The sequence below is a fragment of the Staurois parvus genome, unplaced genomic scaffold (genome assembly GCF_062004578.1).
Source record: "Staurois parvus isolate SC_StPar_1 unplaced genomic scaffold, SC_StPar_1.0 ptg000091l, whole genome shotgun sequence".
Lineage (NCBI taxonomy): Eukaryota > Metazoa > Chordata > Amphibia > Anura > Ranidae > Staurois > Staurois parvus.
The window spans coordinates 4,817,016-4,839,421 of record NW_028317887.1 but is presented as its reverse complement, the minus strand read 5'-3'; the positions used below and the strand labels follow the sequence as shown (position 1 = coordinate 4,839,421).

The following is a 22,406-nucleotide window of genomic DNA, read 5'->3' as shown; positions in this document are numbered from 1 at the left end:
ATAAATAAATTCCTACTCTGCTGCTTTGTTGGCTTCATTGACTCAGGCGTATGATCTGAGTACTGGACCACTTTTTAACCCAGAGCTAAGATTGAGGTTAAAACATGCTGTGAAGAAAACACATGTGGAACCCTAACCCTCATAATTTCTACTTTAGGTACGGTATTTGCCGGGGTATAGGACGACTTTTTAACCCATGAAAATCTTCTGAAAAGTCGGGGGTCGTCTTATACGCCGGTGTCAGGGCGGCACTTCCACGGTGGCGGAAGGGACACTAAGTACAGGGGAGGGCAGGGGGCTGCTGTACCTTACCTGGCTCCTGTCCTGGTCCCATGACAATCCGGTCCAGGAAGCGCGGCTGCTCCTTCTTTCAGTTCGGCCGCTCGATGGTCGCGTGGCCGCTCGGCTCCGCCTCCTCACCGGTGATTGGGCGCCAGCACTGGAAAGGCACACAGGCGACCAATCACCGGCGAGGAGGCGGAGCCGAGCGGCCCCACGAAAATCGAGTGAGGGAGCGGCCAGTAAGTGTGCAGCAGCACCATGCTGTGACACTCTTGGCACTATTCCTCTCCCCCACTGACACCAACGATGGGGCACTGTTCCTCCCCCACTGACACCAACGATGGGGCACTGTTCCTCCCCCACTGACACCAACGATGAGGCACTGTTCCTCCCCCACTGACACCAACAATGGGGCACTATTCCTCCTCCCCACTGACACCAACGATGGGGCACTATTCCCCCACTGACACCAATGATGGGGCACTTTTCCCGCCACTGACACCAATGATGGGGCACTATTCCTTCCACTGACACCAATGATGGGGCGCAATTCCTGCCACTGATACCAATGATGGGGCGCAATTCCTGCCACTGATACCAATGATGGGGCGCGATTCCTCCCACTGACACCAATGATGGGGCGCGATTCCTCCCACTGACACCAATGATGGGGCGCTATTCCTCCCACTGACACCAATGATGGAGCACTATTCCTCCCACTGACACTAATGATGGGACACTATTCCTCCCACTGACACCAATGATGGGGCACGATTCTTCCCACTGACACCAATGATGGGGCACTATTCCTCCCACTGAATAATGATGGGGCACTATTGCTCCCACTGACACTAATGATGGGACACTATTCCTCAAACACTGACAATAATGATGGGGCACCATTATTGGTGTCAGTGGGAGGAATAGTGTCCCATCATTGGTATCAGTGGGAGGAATAGTGCCCCATCATTGGTGTCAGTGGATGAAATAGTGCCCCATCATTGGTGTCAGTGGGAGGAGTAGTGCCTCATCATTGGTATCAGTGGGAGGAATAGTGCCCCATCATTGGTATCAGAGCGAGGAATCGTGCCCCATCATTGGTGTCAGTGGGAGGAATAGCACCCCATCATTGGAATACCATACTGAAATACCATACCATATTGAAATCAAATCTGATGTTTTTTCATTTTTATTTGGTGTGTGTTGGAAGAGGGGTAGTCTTATACGGCGAGTATAGCTCAAACCCTATATTTTAACAGGAAAAGTAGGGGGTCGTCTTATACGCCGGCAAATACGGTATATTAGGTTAGGGTTTGTTGTCCCCACTGTGTATTTGCAACTCTATGGAACTAGCTGACAACATTTTCTTCCACGCTGCGCTTTACAAAGCCAAGTTCAGCTCTTGGCAGTTCAGCTTTAGATGCAAAATTCACCTGGCTAAATACTTTTTCAGATCTTTTTAAGAAATATTCTGCTAAAGGATACTTCATAAACTGGTCCAGGCTGTGCATATTTTTTACTGAGTTCGTTCTAAAAGGAATGAATGCTGTTAGGCACATACTAATGTGTTCCTAGGCATCCAACAGTAAGCTGCATCTGTCAAGATAGTTGTTTTGTAACGTGTGCAAGGGCTATTGGAGAGAATACAATGGTAAAATTGGTTATTTGTGAAATGAGAGCATTACAGAAACTAAAGGTTAAACTAGATAATGAGACTCTGCTTTTTTTTGTTTGTTTTTTACCCTTAGATACACAAATACAAACGTATTGATATAATAGAAACAAATGTGAAGCCTGCAATAACTGAAGGTAAATGGATTCTATGGATAATACATACATGGGCATCATTCAACAGTTTAATAAATAAATGAAGTTTGCCTAGTTTTTAAAGACATTCTGTCACTGCCAGTCATCTACACTATCTGAACATCCGCTCCTTAAATTAGGATTACTTACAATTTTTTCCTTTTTAGGGCCCCCCTACAGGTATATGCCATAATGTGCTAGTATGTACAGCATATCGGCACATTATAGCAGACTTTGCCTGTCAAAAAAGCCCTCCAGTGCTGCACTGTGATCTATCTTCCATCTTTGCCTGGTTTTCCTTACGGGTTCCTTGCCTTTAGCCGTTTGAATGGCCAGGCTGTGTTGATATCACTCCAGGGTATGCGTGCAGCACAGATCAGGGCCGGAAATGCGCAGCTCAGTGTACAACTAACAGGCAGGAGGAAGCTCTTATGATAGAAGAGACTGACAGGGTCTCTTCTATCATAAATATCCTGCTTGTCAGCAATTTTTCAAAACAAGCCTTTACTACCACTTTAACGTTTCTCCCTGTCAGAGCATGTGTGTCAAACTGTAAAACTGTCCCATACAGTCAGGCAGTTTGTCAGTAACAAAGGTGCTGTTAGGATTACATGAATTAAAACTTGAGGCTTTGTTAATGCACAGCTTCCCCTTCTCCAGTAGCCTGGTCAGAGTGTCCCATGGGGCTGACATCTCTGTTCTGTCTGTGAGAAAAACACACACACACACACACACTCACACTCACACTCACTCTCTCTCTCTCTCTCTCTAGCAGCAATAAGGTTGGGCTCATTTTGATCAGCTGGCATCAACACGACTACAGTGCGGGCATTGCGGTAAACCCCGCCCCACCCCCCCTTTCCGAGCTGATACAACCGGATAAGCAGCTATTTGAGCAGGATCTGTGCTTAAATAGCTACCATGAAAGAAAGGGGACACATTGGCAGTCTATTAGACCACTGATGTGTCCATAAAGGGTATTTGTGAAGTTTCATCACGTGTGGGCTTATTAACCTCTTTGTGATAGCAACATAGTTAAAATTGAAAAGTTAAAAAAAAAATATAATGTATTAAAAATATTTTTTTTCTAACCCCTGCTGTCCTGCACACACCCACAAATGCCCGCACAGGCTGTACACCTGTATATAAACTGCGATTACACCACGCATGAGTTATAGCAGTGAATGTCAGGGTGAGAGTCCTCATTCTAGAGCCAAACTTAACAGTTAACTCTAAACTGATGAGCAGTAAATTCAGCAATAAAAGCTTTTGAAGCATCGCCTAAATAGATTTTTGGGTACCCTAGTTTTTTGTGATATCATAGGTGTATGCAATTTTAAGACTATATGTTTGGTATCTATTTAATCAACGCAACACCATCTGTTATATTGGGTATTATATTGTGTGTGTTTGCACTAACATTCATTTTATTATACTTTTTCCCAAAAATCTGCACATATATCCTGAAAAAAAAATTCAATTAATATCTTTCTTCTATAAAGCCTCTACTTTCAGAAAATATATGATGTTCCGGAGGTTTTAGGTAATGTTATAGCCAAAAATGCAGATTTTTACATGGAAAAATGAAAGAAAATTGCTCTAGAGCAGAACTGTTTAATTTGAAAGCTTTAACTATATTGTCTGGACATGATTTTACCTTAACTATTTTTTGAAATAATCATTCATTATTTGCTCAGCTCAGAAGAGTCACATGATATTCCTGGATAGCCAGAAAACAACATTCGCTCGACACAAACAACGCCTGTCTGTTGTACGAGAACTGAAGGAGAAAGCTCGACAAGGCTTGTTGGGTAGTTATTGTGGATATTATTTTGTGTGTATTTGTGTATATATTTATGTATATATCCTTCAAGAGCACCTTAACTCACGTCTTCAGACAGCCATACAAATAGGAAGTCATTCTCTTCACTGATACATCTTTGCTTTAACATCTAAAAAGGGGCACAGAATCTCTTCATATACCGCTTACCCTTGTACATCACTTACTTGTTTCTATTGCTGTAGCACTTTATCTCAAGACATGAAATAAGGAATCTTATCACTGCTACCATTGTAGTGCTCGAATCTTAAGCACCTCATGGATGACTCTATTTTCTTTCCTTCCACCATAGGTAGGAATGTCTCCCAGGAGCCTTCCAAGCTGGCAGAACACGATTACTGTTAATGCTATAGCAGCTGGCAGTAATCAAATGTAAAAAAATCAGACAGGCTGGTTGTACCCAAGTCGATTGATGGATTGACTTGGGTACAATCAGCCTGCCCATACATGGATCGAATCTAAACCCATTCAGCAGCATCAATGTATGGCCAGCATTCGACTATTATTTCAGTGATCAGATTTTGACAAGATCTCTAAATTCCTGGGAGCATTTATATTCAGTTCATGTGCAGTGACCCCAAGGAAACTGTTTATATTTGCAATCTAAATCTCTTGACATTGATCCATTGAAAGAACACACACTCAGTTAAAAAGAATAAAAAATACAGCCCCAATCCAAAAAGTTGGGATGCTGTGTAAAATCTACAGAATGCAATTATTTGCAAATCTCATAAACCCAGTCTTAATTCACAATAGAAAATAGGAAACATATCAAATGTTTAAAGTAAGAAAATGTACCATTAAAAAAAAATAAGATAATTTTGAAATCGATGGCAACAACGTGTCTCAAAAAAGTTGGAGCAGGGCAAAAAAAAGCTGGTACTAACAAGGAAAAACTGGAAGAACATTTTACAACTAATTTTGGGTGATTGGCAACACGCCAGTAACATGATTGGGTATAAAAAGAGCATCTTAGAGAGTCAGAGTGTCTCAGAAGTAAAGATGGGCAGAGGTTCACTTATCTGTGAAAAATTGTTTAAAAATTGTTGAACAATTTCAGAATAATGTAGAATTGATGTTATAAAAGTTACCTAACTTCTAACAAATGGCAGGTTATAGTAATAGCAGCCTCAGGTCTTGCAGTTTCAGGATTGTCTATTGTTTAGAAGGGGCCGACTTACATCTTGCCCAACAATCAGATCAATTTCAGTTGTCATAATGGCAAAAGCCCCCTGGCCAGGCAGGTTGTGAATTGGACATATATGTTACACATTTCAAAGAGTAAGCAACCACTTGCTGTTTTGTGACATCCAGATTTGGACTCCAGCAACTCTACTCTAAATGCTTAATATAACACTGAGCTAGCTGACAACCTAATGGATAAGTTCAAAGGATAATGGGGTACAGTGGCGCTAAGAGGGTCCGTGGGGAGAGGCATAGATGTCAATATGTAACATAGAAGAGAAAGTCTGTACATGTCTATATACAGAGTAAAAAGTCCAAAACTATATTCCAGATAGCTGTCAGAATGAAGCTTCTCTGTGAGGAAAAATAATGGGGGGAACACAACAGCACTGATCTGAGTGTAGTAAAAAGATAAAACTTTTAATAGGAAGTGGTCAAAAAGTCTCACAAAAGAAATAAGATGGATTACATGAGATAAAGTAGACTCCTCTATCCAAACTCTGTTCAGGGTCATGTCAGATGGATACCGATGTGGGCGTCTTCAGTCACGGACCGCTTGGTCGCACTGGTGGTTTCCAGAGCTCCAAGGTTGCTGGTAGATCCGAGGCCGATGGTTGTGATGTCATCGGAAGCGGAAGAAAGAGGGCTAGCAAGCTCATTGGCAATGAGTGTTTTTCTTCCATTTCACTGGGGAGGTGCATTTTTAGTGTTTTTTTTTTTTTTTCTCTGCACCAAGCATGCACCAAAAATGCAACAGGCCCATAACTGATTGTGAAGAGTTCTATAGAATTTTATGGTCATGTGCTTTTCTCATGAGTGTGAAAGCAGCCTAAGATTAGCACATGCATAATCAATGAAATTGTTTCTCTTTTGCTGCACCTTCATTTTTTAGACGATGAGATCCCTGGAGGTCCAGAATCAGATCTGTTTTCTGACACAAGCAGCATCATGACTACAAGTGACATGAGTGGAAAATATTCTCACAGTAATTCCAGAATCTCCTCGTAAGTGGATATTTACAATTGGCATAAAGATAGTTTTACCCATTGCTAAAGGAGTGTGACTCGAGAATTAATTGTTTTACATGTAGAAGAACTTCCAAGAATCGTCGAAAAGCAGAGCGCAAGAAGCACAGCCTAAAAGAAGGAAGTCCCCTAGAAGATGTGGCTTTAGTAGAGGCACTTGGAGAAATTCTGCACACAGTGGATAAAATGAAAAGTGAGTCTGTGCACCCACATTCTGTTGTGGGAAACTACATAATTAGTTCCCTAGGAAACAGAGGTTGATCCAGAATACAGAAAACCCCAAATGCCTCCTTTTTGTAATTCGCTTTCCATATCATAATTCACTTCATTTTTCACATTAATGTCTTACCGCTAGTACCTGCCATATGAGAGAAGCTGCAGCACCACAATCCTTGTTTCTATGGGCTTTGATGACATTAATGAAATGCTGTCATAAATGGATTTTCTGTTTTCCTAAAGCCACTTTTTTTTCCTTCTCCATTGAGAGGCACAGAAAGTGTCTAACCTTAGGGTTTTATTGCTGCCTAAGGCTAGGTTCACACTTTTGCAGGTGTGGGAATCACACCTACAACCACCTGCAGCCAAAACATGCAGGACTGCCATTCGTTCTTAATGGCACCTCCATGTATCTAAAAACGTGGCGCATTTGTGGGTGCGGGGGCCACAGAGATATCGCATGGTGCAAATTCTGTATTTTCAAGGTGCTGCAGGAAACTTTTTCCTGCTTGAATCGCAGGCACAGCAGCCCATTCAAATGAATGAGCTGCAATAACTACGCAAACATGACCTGCAATAGTGTGAACCTTGCCTACACGAGGATTGGACACTGCCAAACAACAAAAAAAAAAATTTGACCCAGGAAACCTCACTCTTTGCTATTGTCCTAGGATGATGGACATCTTTTCTATAGTACTGCTGGGAAAAGACATCCTAATTTTGTTTTCCCAATGGAGACATTGCTGCTAAAACTGGTGTTTATTGTAGCAGCTATCCAGACTGGCTTTTCCACAGCCTAGCCTTGGAGAGCCATGCTTGGACTCATCTAGAGTGGACATTGCATGGCTAGCATGGAAGTTACTTGGAAAGATGTGTTTAGGACTATGCTCTTGGTACAAAACTGAGGTATGCTGGTAGTAGGAGGGGTTATCCTGGGCTGGTCCACAATTTTTTTGTTTTCTAGTATTCAATCCTCCTGAAGGTAGCAAGATAACACAATAACTTCCTGTATCCCTCAACTGACCCCAAGGGAATGATTTTACAGTGAGTACAAAAATCTTTTTTTTTGGGTGGGGGGTTTGGATAGAGTGGGAAAGAATTAACCTGTTCCTGCCCTGCCAATAGCAGAATGACTGCCGAGCGAGACTCTTTGATCCGGGTGAGCGTCTTATGCCCTTTCTGTTCATTGAGAACTACAAGCCATCAGTCACAATGGCTGATGGTACTTGTAGTCTGTTCATTCACAGGAAACTGTGAATGAATGACAAAGCCGTGTGGGCAGAGCCCTACACAGCTGCAATGTTTTCAAATTGTGACAGCAGGGGTGGGGAGAAGTGCTGGCAACAGGAGGTGGGTGTATAAGGAGCATGTTACACCCTAAATATGGGTGTAATATGCTCCTAAAGATGAACTTATCCTTTAAAGTGGTAGTAAACTCCAATTTAAAAAAAAATTGCTGACCAGACAGGTTATTTATGACAGAAGATACCCTATCAGCCTCTTCTATCATAAATGCTTCCTCCTTCCTTCCGTCATGTACACTGAGATGCGCAGCTCAGCATGCATTTACAACCCCAGATCCGTGCCGCAGTGATGTTACTCCCACGTACACGTGCGTGTGTGACGTCATCAGAGACGAGCCATTCAAGCTGTCAAAGGCACAGAACCCATAAAGAAGACTGGGCGAAGATGGAAACTCCTGGGGCCCAGAGATCAATCACACCACAGCACTGGAGGGCACTGTTTGACAGGTAAGTTTGTCATTAGGTGTGAATATGCAGTGCATACTAGCACATTATGGCATAACGCACCTGAGGGCACTTAAAAAAAAAAAAAAAAAAACACTTAACTACTGCTTTAACTCTTCTCTACTATATCCAAAGTTTTGGCTGGCGTTGGGCTTTAAAGACAATGAAGACGGGGTGTTTCTGATCAGCTGTTTCCAATTAAAGTTAGAAGATCTAACAGTTGCTATTTATTTAGAAATGCATACCGTATGTTAACAGCAGTAATTCCCAGCAGCAAATTGCAGGCTATCTACAAATTCTTTCTTTTCAGAAACTGCTAAATGAGTGGGAAAAAAACCAAACCCATGGGACACAAGGGCAAACTATAAGGGAGATCGGTTGGACAATATTGCTTTAGACACTTTGTTATGGACCAAACTTACAAATGTATAACTATTCTCAAGCTATGCACAAAAGCAATATGTATTACCTTGGTTGGTGTTGCGCTTTAGTAGAAAACTTTTTTTCTTCCTGTAGCCGAGGTGAACTGTCTCCTGAAAGTGCTTGTCCTCTTTGGTTATGATACTGAAGCCAGACAACTTCAAAAAGCATATCATGAATTCCTGCAGTTGATAGAGATATCAATACCTGAAATCTGGATTCCTAATGGCCAGTCAAATGCAGCAACGCCGGTAAGTTTCCTACTTGTGTAGGGCTTGAGTTTTTGTAAATAAGAAATGGGTTTTATCCTTATCAGTGCTCAGAAACCTAATGAACATTCCTTGTATTGTACACTGTTTTTGCTTTTAAAACCCCAAAGAGGTATGGCTGTAGTTTGAATGCAACCAGCAATCCGGACACATTCAAGTGTGGGTGTGAATGAGCCCTCATAGCACAGCCGGTTTTCTGATAACCACCACACCAGCTACAGTGTTGCCAGACCAGTATAGTTATAATCAGTGTTCAGATTGCCACTACACCAGTGCAGGAAGCAACAGTTTTCCTGATCACCACCACACCTATCTTATTTTCACCAGACCAGTGTATGCCTGTGGTACATAATCTGTCCAGACACTGAACAATTCTCACACATGTTGTATTGCCATACTTGAGGTGTTTTGGTGTGTATTTTCTAAGTATGCCCATGTTGTGTATGAGAAATATCTACTTAAATTGAAACCTTTGTGTAAAAAATGTATTTTCATTTTCTTTACACATTTTCCAAAAGCTTGTGGCGAAAAAATGGAAATCTTCAAAATACTTGCCATGCCTTTTAAAGAATACTTTAGGGTGTTTACACTCCAAAATGTGGTCATTTTGAGTGTTTCCACTGCAATGGTGCTCCAGGGCCTCCAAAAATGTGAGTAGTCAGGAAATTAGATGCATAAATTATGCCCCGAGAAAGCTTGAAGGTGCTCTTTGCATTTTGGGACTATGTGGTTAGGCTGTGAAAAGTCTTAGACCTGTGGTATTGCCACACTCAGGAGTAGCAGAATGTGTTTTGAGTGTACTTATAGGTATGCCTATGATTTGGGCCCCTCCTATGCTTATGTTAGAAATATCTTATTAATTACCAACTTTGTGTGTTAAAAAACCCCCCAAAAATTCCATAAAACCTGTGGCGAAAAAATGAAGTCTTCAAAAAACTCACCATGCCTTAGAAAATACCTTTTGGGTGATTTCTTTCCAAAATGTGGTCATTTTGTGGGTGTTTCCACTGTCCTGGTTCTCCAAACACGTGATAGAAGTTTCAGGTGCAGAAAGTTGACATCTAACTTCCTGACTACCTGACGGTTCTCCTTGGATTTTGAGCCCCCTCTATGTGGCTAGGCTTTGAAAAAGTCTCAAAAATGTGATATCACCATACTCTGGAGGAGTACCAGAATGTCTTTTGGGGTGTAATTCTAAGTATGCCTATGATGTGTTTTAGAAATATTTTGACAACTTTGGGTAAACAAAAAAAAAAATTAAATTTCTTTCCTGCATTTTCCAGAAACGTGTAACAAAAAATTACAATTTCAAAAGAATCACTGTGCCTTTCAGAAAATACCTTGGATTGTTTTCTTTCCAAAATGGGGTCATTTTGTAGATGTTTCCAAAGTCCTGGTGCTTCAGGGCCTCCAAAAATGTGATAGGTAGTCAGGTACTTAGATGTGTAATTTATAGTCCAGGATCACCTAAAGGTGCTTCTTGGATTTTGGGCCCCTCTATACAGTTGTGTTCAAAATAATAGCAGTCAGACATCACTAACCTAATTGATCACGTTTTTTGGTAGAAATTATATTTCTACATGGCAAATAATTTACTAGCAGGTGTAGTAGAGTAATAGAAATCCAACAGTCATGACATGCATGCTGCTGATTCTGTGTAATTGAATTACTAATTGAAAGGGGCATGTTCAAAATAATAGCAGTGTGGAGTTCTATTAGTGAGGTCATTCATTCTTTGAAAAACAGGTGGCAATTATTGCCCTTATTTAAGTAAGGAAGACCGCAAATGTTGTACTTGTTGGTTACAGTGCATTTCTCTCTGAAATTCTGAGGAAAATGGGTCGTTCCAGACATCGTTCAGAAGAACAGTGTACCTTGATTAAAAAGTTGATTGGAGAGGGGAAAACATATAAAGAAGTGCAGAAAATGATAGGCTGCTCAGCTAAAATGATCTCAAATGCTTTAAAATGGTAACCAAAACCAGACGTGGAAGAAAGCGAAAAACTACCATTCGAATGGATAGAAGAATAGCCAAAAATGGCAAGGACTCAGCCAGCAATCAGCTCCAGGAAGATCAAAGAAGGTCTAAAGTTACCTGTGAGTACTGTTACAATTAGAAGACGCCTATGTGAAGCCAAGCTATCTGCAAGAAGCCCCCGCAAAGTCCCACTGTTGGAAAAAAAGACATGTGCTGAAGAGGTTAAAATTTGCCAAAGAGCACATTGACTGGCCTAAAGAGAAATGGCGCAACATTTTGTGGACTGATGAAAGTAAGATTGTTCTTTTTGGGTCTAGTGGCCGGAGACAGTTTGTCAGACGACCCTCAAACACTGAATTCAAGCGACAGTACACTGTGAAGACAGTGAAGCATGGTTGCGCAAGCATCATGATATGGGGATGTTTCTCATACTACGGTGTTGGGCCTATTTATCGCATACCAGGGATCATGGATCAGTTTGAATACATCAGAATACTTGAAGAGGTCATGCTGCCTTATGCTGAAGAGAAAATGCCCTTGAAATGGGTGTTCCAACAAGACAACGACCCCAAACACACCAGTAAACGTGCAACATCTTGGTTCCAGACCAGAAAGAATAACGTTATGGAGTGGCCAGCCCAATCCCCGGATCTTAATCCAATAGAAAACTTGTGGGGTGACATCAAAAATGCAGTTTCTGAGGCAAAACCAAGAAATAGAGAAGAACTGTGGAATGTAGTCCAATCATCCTGGGCTGGAATACCTGTTCACAGGTGCCAGAAGTTGGTTGACTCCATGCAACACAGACGTACAGCAGTTCTGAGAAACAGTGCTTATACAACTAAATATTAATTAAGTGATTAAGCAAAATCTTCAGTTTATATAGTGAATGTTTGAGTTTGTAAAGAAAAATACAAAAAAAACTGCTATTTTTTTGAACAGTCTAATATTCACTTTTGTTCAATTTTTTTTAGAGGAACAACACAAATTTGATATATTTTTCTTCATGTTTTGATTTGGAATAGAATGTGTAGTGTTCCCAATGCATTTGTGTGTATGGAAATAAAAGCTATTAGAAGGATTTTGAGCTTTATTCACTTTTTCAACACACTGCTATTATTTTGAACACAACTGTACATCTAGGATGTGAAAAAGTCTCACACGTGGTATCTTCAGTATGTATTTTGAGGTGTAATTGTAAGAATGGCTATGAAGTGCGTGTGAAATAAATTGTTAGACTGACATCACTGTAAAAGGAAAAAAAAATAATTTCTTAATATTACAAAAAAACTTGTAGCAAAAAAAAAAAAAAAAAAAAAGGAACAGCTTTAAAAAAAAAAAACTCACCATGCCTCTTACTAAATACCTCGGAGTGCATGCTTTCTAAAAGGGGGTCATTTGAGGGTATTTGTACGGTCCATGTTAGGGCCTCAAAAAAATGAGAGGCAGTCAGAACATCAAGATGGATCAATCTTCAAATATAATTATTATATATATTAATTACACACACATATACACCATAGTTTGTAGACTATAACTTTCACACAGCGTAAATAATTAACACTGATTTAGGTTATTTGTTACCAAGTAAAATGTAGCAGAATACATTTTGCTTGGTATTTATGAAGAAAAATTATTTGCGAAATCAGAAACATTTTTTTTCAACCTTTTCAGTCTTTTTTGTTTATATAGCAAGAAACAAAAAAAAACAGTGGTGATTAAATGCCATCATGAGAAAACATGAGTAATTGTCAAAGTGTAACAGTGCTGAAATCTGAAAAAATGGCCTGGGTAGGAAGGGGGTGAAAAATGTCTGGTCTTTATAATCAATACTTTATTTTTTGTTACAGGTCCTAGGTCCTCATTCAACTGCTAATAGTATAATGACTTCATATCAGCACCAGAGAAATATAAAGTCAACAGAACAAGGTAAGAGACTATTTTTTGTGTTGTACTTAGTAGATCCTTTTTAATCGAAAGGAAAAATGGATAATAGCTTTGTGTAAAAAAACAATAGCACACTCTATATGACCAAAACATATAGTACTGTACAGTCTAGCGCTCGGGTGTTCAGTTAAAAGTCCAATGTACTTGAGTGGAATGAGTCAGATAAAAACTGGAATCTGCTGCTTCTAACATGGATGTGGGATCGATCCATCCATATACATGAAAGCGAACAAAAAGCAGGGCACAGGATCACTATGTATAATCATTTATTATCCAAAAACAATAGTACACTTCCATGTTCAAAACCTGACACTGACAAATTCAAGATGCTGCAATGTAGGGCATTGTTTTCCACTTGTTTTTCTCAACAAAACATTCTGGGCAATCTGAGCATTACAGGGATTGTAACAACTTTGTTGCAGATTCCTACCTTTTTCTGAAGAAGTAGCTGTTCATTTGTGTCCATGTGCAAAATTAATGTGATTGGGAGTGATTTTATAATTATGAATCAGCTGCTGCACTTTCAGTGCTCTAATAAGGAAAGTGGGCATCCCCTTAGATGTAATTTCCCTTTGGGACTATCTCACCAAAAATGACATTGTTGCAGAGGATGCCCAAAATGTGACTTGTATCTTAATGCAGATTTCTGGGACAATCAGTGAGACAATCACACAAACTGGAAATTACATTCCTGGGGGGCGTTCTGTACACCTTCTGTTTACAGAACGCCTCCAGGTTGTCATTTTGCATTGAACTTAACAGAAAATTACAGCAATACAGCTTGAAAAGAAACAGTAGTAATGTTCTCTTGCAATTGTATACGCTATACTAAATTTTTATGTGCTATTTCCCCCCCCCCCCCATGCAAGTGGAGTTACCCTTTAATGGTCATTTTGCCTGTGCCAATAGATTGTCTTTACGTTATAGCAACCTGTTGGATTTTTAAAACTCAATTCTTTCTCATTAACCATTCTGTATGGTTTTTGTCATTCTGTCTTTCAGATTCTGAACTGACTACAGCTCCTAAGCTTTGTAAAACTACACAGTGGAAGCTTGATCTGCTTGATTAAGACTGGAGATGATCACCCCTTAAGTCTTAGGGGGAAAAAGACTTTTAAGACAAAAATAATGCAGCCACTTTGGAAACATACTGACCTAGATGGGAAGTGAAATCTCCCCAGTGGAACACAGATGGCAAAAAAAAGAAAACCTGCCCAGGGTTATAATTCTTATTCTATCCCAAACAAAGTTTTGCCTTTAAGTGGAGTTCCCGCTTACACCTTACTAGCCTTAAATCTTTTGAAAAAAATAAAATAAATGCACATGTTTTTGCAGGTTAAAAAAAGCATTTATTATTGTGACGATCGCGCATCAGACCCCAGCCCTTCTCACCAAACTCGTGACCGAAGGACTAGCCAATCTAAAACCGCAATGTCACGTGCGTAACAATGCCACGCCCAGCTGCACCCTGCACAACGATTTACAGCTAATAGACCACAAATCGATGTACCGGCAGCCTGAGTCCGATTGTTACTGGATCAGGTTAATTATGCAATCAACCCTTCACACTGCCACCACCTCCTTTTTTGTACAGAGAAAGAGGAAACTGGGCAATATCAGCAATAACGCTAGGATGATTGGATAATCGTCTGGATACCACTGTCACTGCAGACAGGCTATACAGAGGGTTAAACACACATAGTAGCGCTCTTCAGCGGCAGGAATTCGTAAGTTGCATTAACGAGCAACCGTTCAACACTTTCAGAAAGAGATTTATTACTAAAAGGGTGCAATAAAAATATTTACAGAAAAAAGGTGTAACCAATATATATAGAAATATACAGAGAACAGCAGCACAGCAAAAAGATAACAGAAAGAAAGTTAGGTAGATAAGTACTTGCCAAAAAGTCCTGGGTTAAGCAGATCAAATTTCAGAGCAAAAGGGCACCGTCTCCCAAGTTGGTTCTGATGTTAAAAGGGAGAATTCTTCAACTTCCACTCTTAGGCCTGACAGCCTATTTTGTATTCCCCCAGCAAGGGGTGTCTCTGGAGCCAAGAACCAATGCCTCATTTGGGGAGGGGTGTCTGGGCGGAGACCCAAACTAGAACCGAAATCTCTCATAGCTCATATTTTGCCTCATAACTCTTCCTAGGCACAAGTACCATTCCACCCGTGGGTAGATTAATATGCAGACACATCTGAGGAACAGTTAGATATGAAATACATACTTGAATGGTTTGAGATGTAATTTTCTGCTATCCTATATATTCCAGCCAGGGAGTGTGACCTATCAAACGATTTGTCCGATTGTGAGCAATCTGAAGATATGCCTGGTTTTTATGCAAGTCTCTCATATTCCAAGATATGAGACATAGGGGTAAAATGGATTATAAAAGTGGTATCTAGTTTATGACTCCCCTGGAATGTCTTTGAACTCAGGGGAAGGTTGGGTTATCCTTTTACAAGGTGCCAGATTGAGCTGAGTGCCGGGCGGTCTAGGAAACTGAGCAGAGATGTTTTATAGCTCGGAGCTTCCTGCTGTGCTCTGGCCTGCCTGTGATACTTCCAACACCCACACCGACCAAATGTCACTGTGGATCTCAGAGAGGGAGGGAGATGATCTAAGAGGGGAAGAAGGATCTACAAGATGGAGGGTTTGGAGCAAAATGATTGAAGCGCGGCCATCTCTGTGGGCATGATTGCTACAATTATTTTTTTTTTTCTCAGGAGCCTGCAGAGCATTGCACCTATGATCGGTGGATTGTGAATGCAATGTCAGGCTCCTGCAGACACTTGCTACAGCTTTCAGCCTGTAGCTTTGTACAGACTGGAAGTGTCACTGAACTACAGAGAGTACTCACAGCTCCCTCGCAGTTCACGGAGCACTACAAGCTGACTGCTGCCATAGAAGACAGGACTTGCATTTCATAGATTCTACTGAATGAATGACATGGCTGTTCAAACAGAGCCCTGCACTGTTTTTGAAATATCTGACAGCAGGGTGGATGGACTCCCCGCCCGCTGGCATTTGGGGGTTGGGGAGCCTGAATCCACTGATCGTGGGTGCAATGCTCTGCAGCCTCCTGAGAAAAAATTAAATAAGTGCATTTTTTTTTTACCTGTAATAACATCTGCATTTATTTATTTTTTTCCCAAAAGGTTTAAGGCTAGCTACGTGTAAGCTGGAATTCCACTTAATGGCAAAACTTCTTTTTCCATATATTAGAGGTACTTGTATAGCGCCATCAATTAACAGCACTTTACATACAGTCCCCAACTCACATTCATACACATACTAGGGGCAATTTAGATAGGATTCAGTTAACCTACCAGCATGGCTTTGGAGTGTGAGAGGAAACCGGAGAACCCAGAGGAAACCCATGCTGGCACAGGGAGAACATGCAAACTCTAGGCAGTTGGTGCCATGGTTGGGATTTGAACAAATGGCCCTAGTGCTGCCAGGCAGAAGTGCTAACCATTTAGCCACTGAGCTGCCTTGCTGGAGGCTCTTACATTAGGAAGCAAAGTCTACCCTCTGCCAAGGTGACTACCTCCATACAGAGACACAGTGCAGAACAAGGCATGATATGTCAGTAATGGGGAAAAGATCAGCTGCTGGTGACTAGTCTCTTGCCCTTTATCCCCACAATGTCCAGTCGGGTCCAAACACAGCAATCCAAAAGCCAAGCTGATGATGGCCACACTAGATAGCTGTAATTGGAGAGACCAGCTCTAGCAGAAATGTAGATAAGAGTCTTGACTGAAAAAAACAAAAGAAAAAGTTGGGAGTAAGATGCCTATCCTCCAACTCCTGCCTCTTAGTTGTAAAGAGCAATTAAAAGCCCAACTCCAGCTTTGCTAGCACTTTAAATAGTACATTTGACACAACAAACTATTTCCTTTACAAATAACTGCAGCAGCTGTCAGTGCTGTATAAACTGTATGTAGCATCACACAGTATGCAGCATTGTGTTCTGGCAATGGAAGAAAATCGAATAGGGTTGAGCACTGCTTAGCAATTTACAAGAAGCATTGTACAGAGGTGTCCCTAGGGGTGGTGTCAGCCCTTCAAAGAAGGATTGGTGCCGGTGTAGCAGTAAAATGAGTATCCTGTGAAGATATGTATCCCCTGAAGCAACTGCACATGTGCTGGTTTCAGACCGAAAAAGCCAATCTCCGACTTTAGCACAGAGCTGCCACAGTTAACCCCTTACAGCCTGTAAACCGCTGAAGCTGATCCTACCGATCAGTTAACCCCGTATAGGTTGAACTTATACGGGATTAACTGATCTTGCAACCCATAGTGATCCGTGGGATCAGCTTCAGCGGTTTGCAGCCTGTAAGGGGTTAACTGTGGCAGCTCTGTGCTAAAGTTGGAGATTGACTATCGGCTTCTTCAGCCTGAAACTGGCACGTGCGCAGTTGCTTCAGGGGGATACTCATTACCGCCACACCGGGGGTAGCTGTCACTGTGCTGGGAATCCGGGATCACCTCAATAACTGGCCAGGACTTTCACAGAGCCCAGAAGCTTTGCTGGCATCCTGCACCCCCAGTGATAGTGTCAACTGGTGCCACTCTGCCCCACTTTCATTTCACTGTTAACTATTTAACCCCCCTCGGTTTGCTTTTTAACAGTATGTGCACTCTCTTGCATACTACTATAATCCCCATCTACAAATTTGCCTACACCACCTTCTGTGCAGCTCTGCCTTTTGTGTCTACACCACTTTGTCCTTTTTCTGTCTACAGCACTTTGCTTTCTCTTTTATTTTCTGCCATTTTGAGACAAGCTTTCACCCTATTATAATCTGCACTTTCCATTTACACTCCATCTACCACAGCCCAGTGTTTATAGGGCTGTCTTATAGAAAAAAAAAAAAAAGGAAGCTGCTGTAGAAGGTGACACTTACAGTATATGAAAAAGAACACCAATTAGAAGTAGAGTATGGGGAGAGAAAAAAAACAGTTGGGTTTACTGATTCTGAACAGCTCAGGGTTTAATTTTTTTTTTTTTTAAATGGATAATAAAGTTACTGGGTGGAACAACAAAGTCCTAAATAGTGGTGCACATAATTCCTATGACAATGACAACATACATTATATGGAAATGTATTGTAGAGCAGTATGAAATATATTAATATAAAGCAGTGTGCAGAGCAAGCTGTAGTGTAAAACATACTGCACACCATACAGAAATAAAGCTTGGCTGCAGTTATAAAATAATCCTGGGGCTTCATGGCCAATACATACAATCATATTGTTGTGGAGACTGCTCAAGCACCCATGGCAGTGTCATAAATTATATCATTCACTGTCACTTTTCCTGGCCAGTTTGGTCTGCATGGGAACATTACAAACATCATATAGAAAATGCTATAATTACATGTGACAACTGCAAACAATCAGACTACAATATGTTTCAGGATATTATTTATTATAGTTTAGAGCATACGTTAAAAGGACAGCTGTTTATTTCACACGAGTCGTACTACAGCGCATCCCCATGCATTTGGGGCAGTGTACTTGCACAGATGTCAAATTGGGAGCAGCAGCTACAGTTGTGACCAAAATTATTCAACCCCCAATGCTGTAAAGGGGTTTAGGGACTATAGTGTACATTTGGAATTGTATTCAGAATCAAATCCTACAAGGACGTTGTAACTACCCAAATGCAACTAAAATGACATCAATTGTTTATGTAATACAGTAGTAAATGGTTCTTATGTGGTTTCTTCATTGCCACAATTATTCAACCCCTTAAAGACTACCACTCTGAAGAACAGAGGTTCATACAGGTGCTTTCCATCAGGTATTGAAAACACCTGTGGATGTCACCGAGCAGCAATCAAGCATAATAAGCACCAATTAGGCAGCTTTAAAATGACTGTGATACTCAGCTCCTTCTAGACATTTACTGGTGTGGTTACAAACATGGTGAAGGCAAGAGAATGGTCCAGGAAGACAAGAGAAGAGGTGATTTCTCTTCACAGGAAGGGCAATGGCTATAAGAAGATTGCAAAGATGTTAAACATACCAAGAGACACCTTAGGAAGCATCATTCGCAAATTCAAGGCAAAGGGCACTGTTGAAACGCTACCTGGTCGTGGCAGAAAGAAGATGCTGACTTCGACTGCTGTGCGCTACCTGAAGCGTAGAGTGGAGAGAAGTCCCCGTGTGACTGCTGAGGAACTGAGAAAAGATTTGTCAGATGTGGGTACAGAAGTTTCAGCCCAGACAATAAGACGCACACTGCGTAATGAAGGCCTCCGTGCCAGAACTCCCAGGCGTACCCCCTTGCTGTCTCCAAAGAATAAGAAGAGTCGACTGCAGTATGCCAAAAGCCATGTGGACAAACCACAAAAGTTGTGGGATAGTGTTCTGTGGACTGATGAAACAAAATTAGAACTGTTTGGGCCCATGGATCAACGCTATGTTTGGAGGAGGAAGAACAAGGCCTATGATGAAAAGAACACCTTGCCTACTGTGAAGCATGGTGGAGGGTCAATCATGCTTTGGGGCTGTTTTGCTTCTGCAGGTACAGGGAAGCTTCAGCGTGTGCAAGGTACCATGAATTCTCTTCAGTACCAGGAGATATTGGATGGAAACGTGATGCAGTCCGTCACACACCTGAGGCTTGGGAGACGTTGGACCTTTCAACAGGACAATGATCCCAAGCATACCTCCAAGTCCACTAGAGCATGGTTGCAGAGGAAAGGCTGGAACATTTTGGAGTGGCCATCGCAGTCACCAGACTTAAATCCGATTGAGAACCTCTGGTGGGACTTAAAGAAAGCAGTTGCAGTGCGCAAGCCTAAGAATGTGACTGAACTGGAGGCCTTTGCCCATGAAGAATGGGCGAAGATACCCGTAGATCGCTGCAAGACACTTGTGTCAAGCTATGCTTCACGTTTAAAAGCTGTTATAACTGTAAAAGGATGCTGTACTAAGTACTAAGATTGAATGTCACTTGGGGGTTGAATAAAACTGATAATGCTGTGAGCACAGAAAAGACATTTGTGGTTATTTCATTATAACTGTTATGTTATATTTGTCTGACCTACAAGTGCCTCTTTAATGTAAATGTAAGCAAGATGACTGAATGATCAAAAGCAATGTCAAACTGGCCAAAACACTCAATTTCAGTGGGGGTTGAATAATTTTGGTCACAACTGTATGTCCATGCAGCCACTGATGTCCCAATGCACATCAATAGGAATGCCTGCACAAGGATGCAATGAACCCCTATGCATATTCATATGAGTAAACACAGGGATACGCTGTAGTGCGTCCCATGTGAACAAGGCCTTACTCTATGCAGGAGTTTAGTAGAACAGTTATAGCTCATTATATGGTTTCTAAGCTCACAACTCAGACATTAGAAAAGGCTGGAAAACAAAACTTGCAATATGTACAGAAGGTCTGTATAATATATAGATTTTGTACTGATGTTAGGTCCAGTGACTCTTTAGGTGTTCCTTTAACTGAGGAATAGTGGCTTGCTGAACTCTGCATACATTGCACTTTAGAGAAGATTTAAGAAGCTCGGATGCTCCATCTTTTACCTCCACTTTTCCTTTTAGTTTTATCATGTCAATCACATCTAAAAGAAAAAAAAAAAGTGAATTAAAAATAAATACATTTTTGACTTACCAGTACAATCAGTTTGTTTTGAGGATACAATAGACTGAACCTGAAGGTCCAATGTCCTGAGCCCAGACGGCCATAAAAGCCAACAGATGTACCCATATTTGAACTGTTGGCACCAAGCCATTGTGCAGAAGACTTGGCACCGGGTTTAGCAGACTTGGGGAGTCCAAGACTTCCAATCCTAGAACTGTTAGCAAGCATATTTTGGGAAGCGCCCTCTTCAAAATAGTGTAGGGGAATCTTCAGATTTAGCGTTATCTAAAGAGTAGAATATCAGGATCTGACTCTAGCTGAGAAATGGGAGTAGGAGAAGAGGCAGGGCATTTTTGGGCGCTATACAACGATGATTGAATTAAAGCCCTAACCTGACAAAGAAATTGTGCTTTAGTCACATAGGCCACACATCCCGCATCCCCTGAAATAGAGCTAGAATTGGCTGCTGTAACTAGTGTTAAGATCAGTACCTGCTTCAGGGCAAGAGACACATTGTCGCTCTGTGGTTGTGTGGCCTTCGGCAGAGAGAATGTTCAGCTGCTGTTTAGAGTTGGCTCTCTTTTACCTGGTCTCTGTCATTGCTACAAGAGAGGGTGTTCCCCTGCAGGGTACTCACGGAGTAGGGTGTGGGAGATAGGGGGAAGTATCCAGTACAAGTACGTGGTAACCCAGGTGTGGACTGTCCTGCAATGAATTCTTGTGGTGAAAAAGCCAGACGAAAAGGGCTCTATGCAGAACTAGTGTTAACATGTGTGGCCACTGATGAAACATCCTGTCATCTGACTGAGGTCTGAATGGATTAATTTCCTGGAGTCATGGCAGATGCAGAAAACCAAATAAACACCAATGTCTAGCATCTCTGTGAGTCACAATCCTATCTGTGTATGTAACAGAAGGGATATTGGTGTATTCCCTTCATCTCAATCTGCTGTGTCCATAAAGTACTCAAATTTCCTCCAAATCTATCAAGAGAACCACAGAAATGACTTGCTAGGTGGTATCTAATATTTATGTACTTATTTAAAGTGTACATGTAAGACATTTTTACATTGCTGCTAAGCAGAACTTTCCCTTTTTAGAAGAGACCACAAGACCTTATTAGCCAGAAGATCCTGCTTTGTTACAACCCACCTTTAGAGCATTTCCCTGCAAACCGGCATTCTGCAATCCAATAAGGAGCATGTTCATTGGGTAGGAGAATGGCAGACAGCAAAGTCTAGCTCTGAAGTCCTATACCAAGGTAAAGCTAACACAAGTGAGAAGCGCAGAGGAGTTTTCCATGGCATCTGTTCTAGGCAAGAACCTTTCATTTTAAATGTTTAAAAAGGCTTACTTGATTGTATTCTGTACTTGCACAGACTTACTTGACATTCAGCAAACATTTTTACAATCTACACATCCACATCGAATTCCAAAAAAGATTTCTAATCAGACAACTGCTGGTATATAGGGTGATTGAGGGATTTGCTGGTAAGAGTAATCAGTTAAAATGTGGCAATAGTGGCAGCTGCCATTAACTTAAAAAACACATATTAACACATTATATTACTCCTTGAAAAAGGCAACTCTTACCTTCAGAATCTAAAAAATATTCTGTAGTGAAAGAATTCCAGTGTTTCTTGGTTTTTAGGCAATCAGAATCAAAATCTTGACTTATGACATGTAAATGAATATGGCTAGGATGAAGAAAAATAAACTATTACTTGCATATTCAAGAAAAAATTACATAATATTTCAGGTTACTTGCACAAAAATACAAAATATCTTACCTCATGCTTGGAATAACATGGTACCCAAGCCTAAACTTTGCTCTACTCAGAGATGAATGTTCCTGTATAACATTCTCGCCAACTTCATACATGTGCTGTAACAACTCCAAATGTTCTGATCTAAGTGCTTTTAGACTGGAGATGGATTGCCATGGTAAAACCAGCCAGTGGTAGCGTGCCTTGGGGTACTTGTCTTTGATTACTACTACTTTATCATCTTTGAAGACCTTTATCAAAACAAGAAGAATATTCAAGCTTACTCAAACAAGGTGGTTTTT

At 41.1% G+C, this 22,406-nt stretch overlaps 2 protein-coding genes across 6 annotated transcripts in view; one reads left to right on the top strand and one right to left on the bottom strand.

Moving 5' to 3' along the window:
* The window catches only part of ELP1 (elongator acetyltransferase complex subunit 1), a 95,461-nt gene extending 75,094 nt beyond the window's left edge, over positions 1–20,367 (top strand). Inside the window, exons 31-37 of the mRNA XM_089670576.1 lie at positions 2,031–2,091; positions 3,786–3,899; positions 6,006–6,117; positions 6,204–6,331; positions 8,619–8,773; positions 12,620–12,698; positions 13,719–20,367. Coding sequence (XP_089526702.1) covers positions 2,031–2,091; positions 3,786–3,899; positions 6,006–6,117; positions 6,204–6,331; positions 8,619–8,773; positions 12,620–12,698; positions 13,719–13,786 — 717 coding nt within the window. The 3' untranslated portion in view covers positions 13,787–20,367. The remainder of the gene's footprint in view (positions 1–2,030; positions 2,092–3,785; positions 3,900–6,005; positions 6,118–6,203; positions 6,332–8,618; positions 8,774–12,619; positions 12,699–13,718) is intronic.
* The window catches only part of APTX (aprataxin), an 88,018-nt gene continuing 83,743 nt past the window's right edge, over positions 18,132–22,406 (bottom strand). For 4 of the 5 annotated variants that reach the window (XM_089670580.1, XM_089670582.1, XM_089670579.1 and 1 more), the window contains 3 exons: positions 22,129–22,355; positions 21,932–22,035; positions 18,132–20,318 (listed from right to left, as the gene is read on the bottom strand). In XM_089670580.1, coding sequence (XP_089526706.1) covers positions 20,167–20,318; positions 21,932–22,035; positions 22,129–22,355 — 483 coding nt within the window. In that variant the 3' untranslated portion in view covers positions 18,132–20,166. Of the gene's footprint in view, positions 20,319–21,884; positions 22,036–22,128; positions 22,356–22,406 lie in introns of those variants that run through there. The other variant, XM_089670581.1, reaches the window with a different exon arrangement.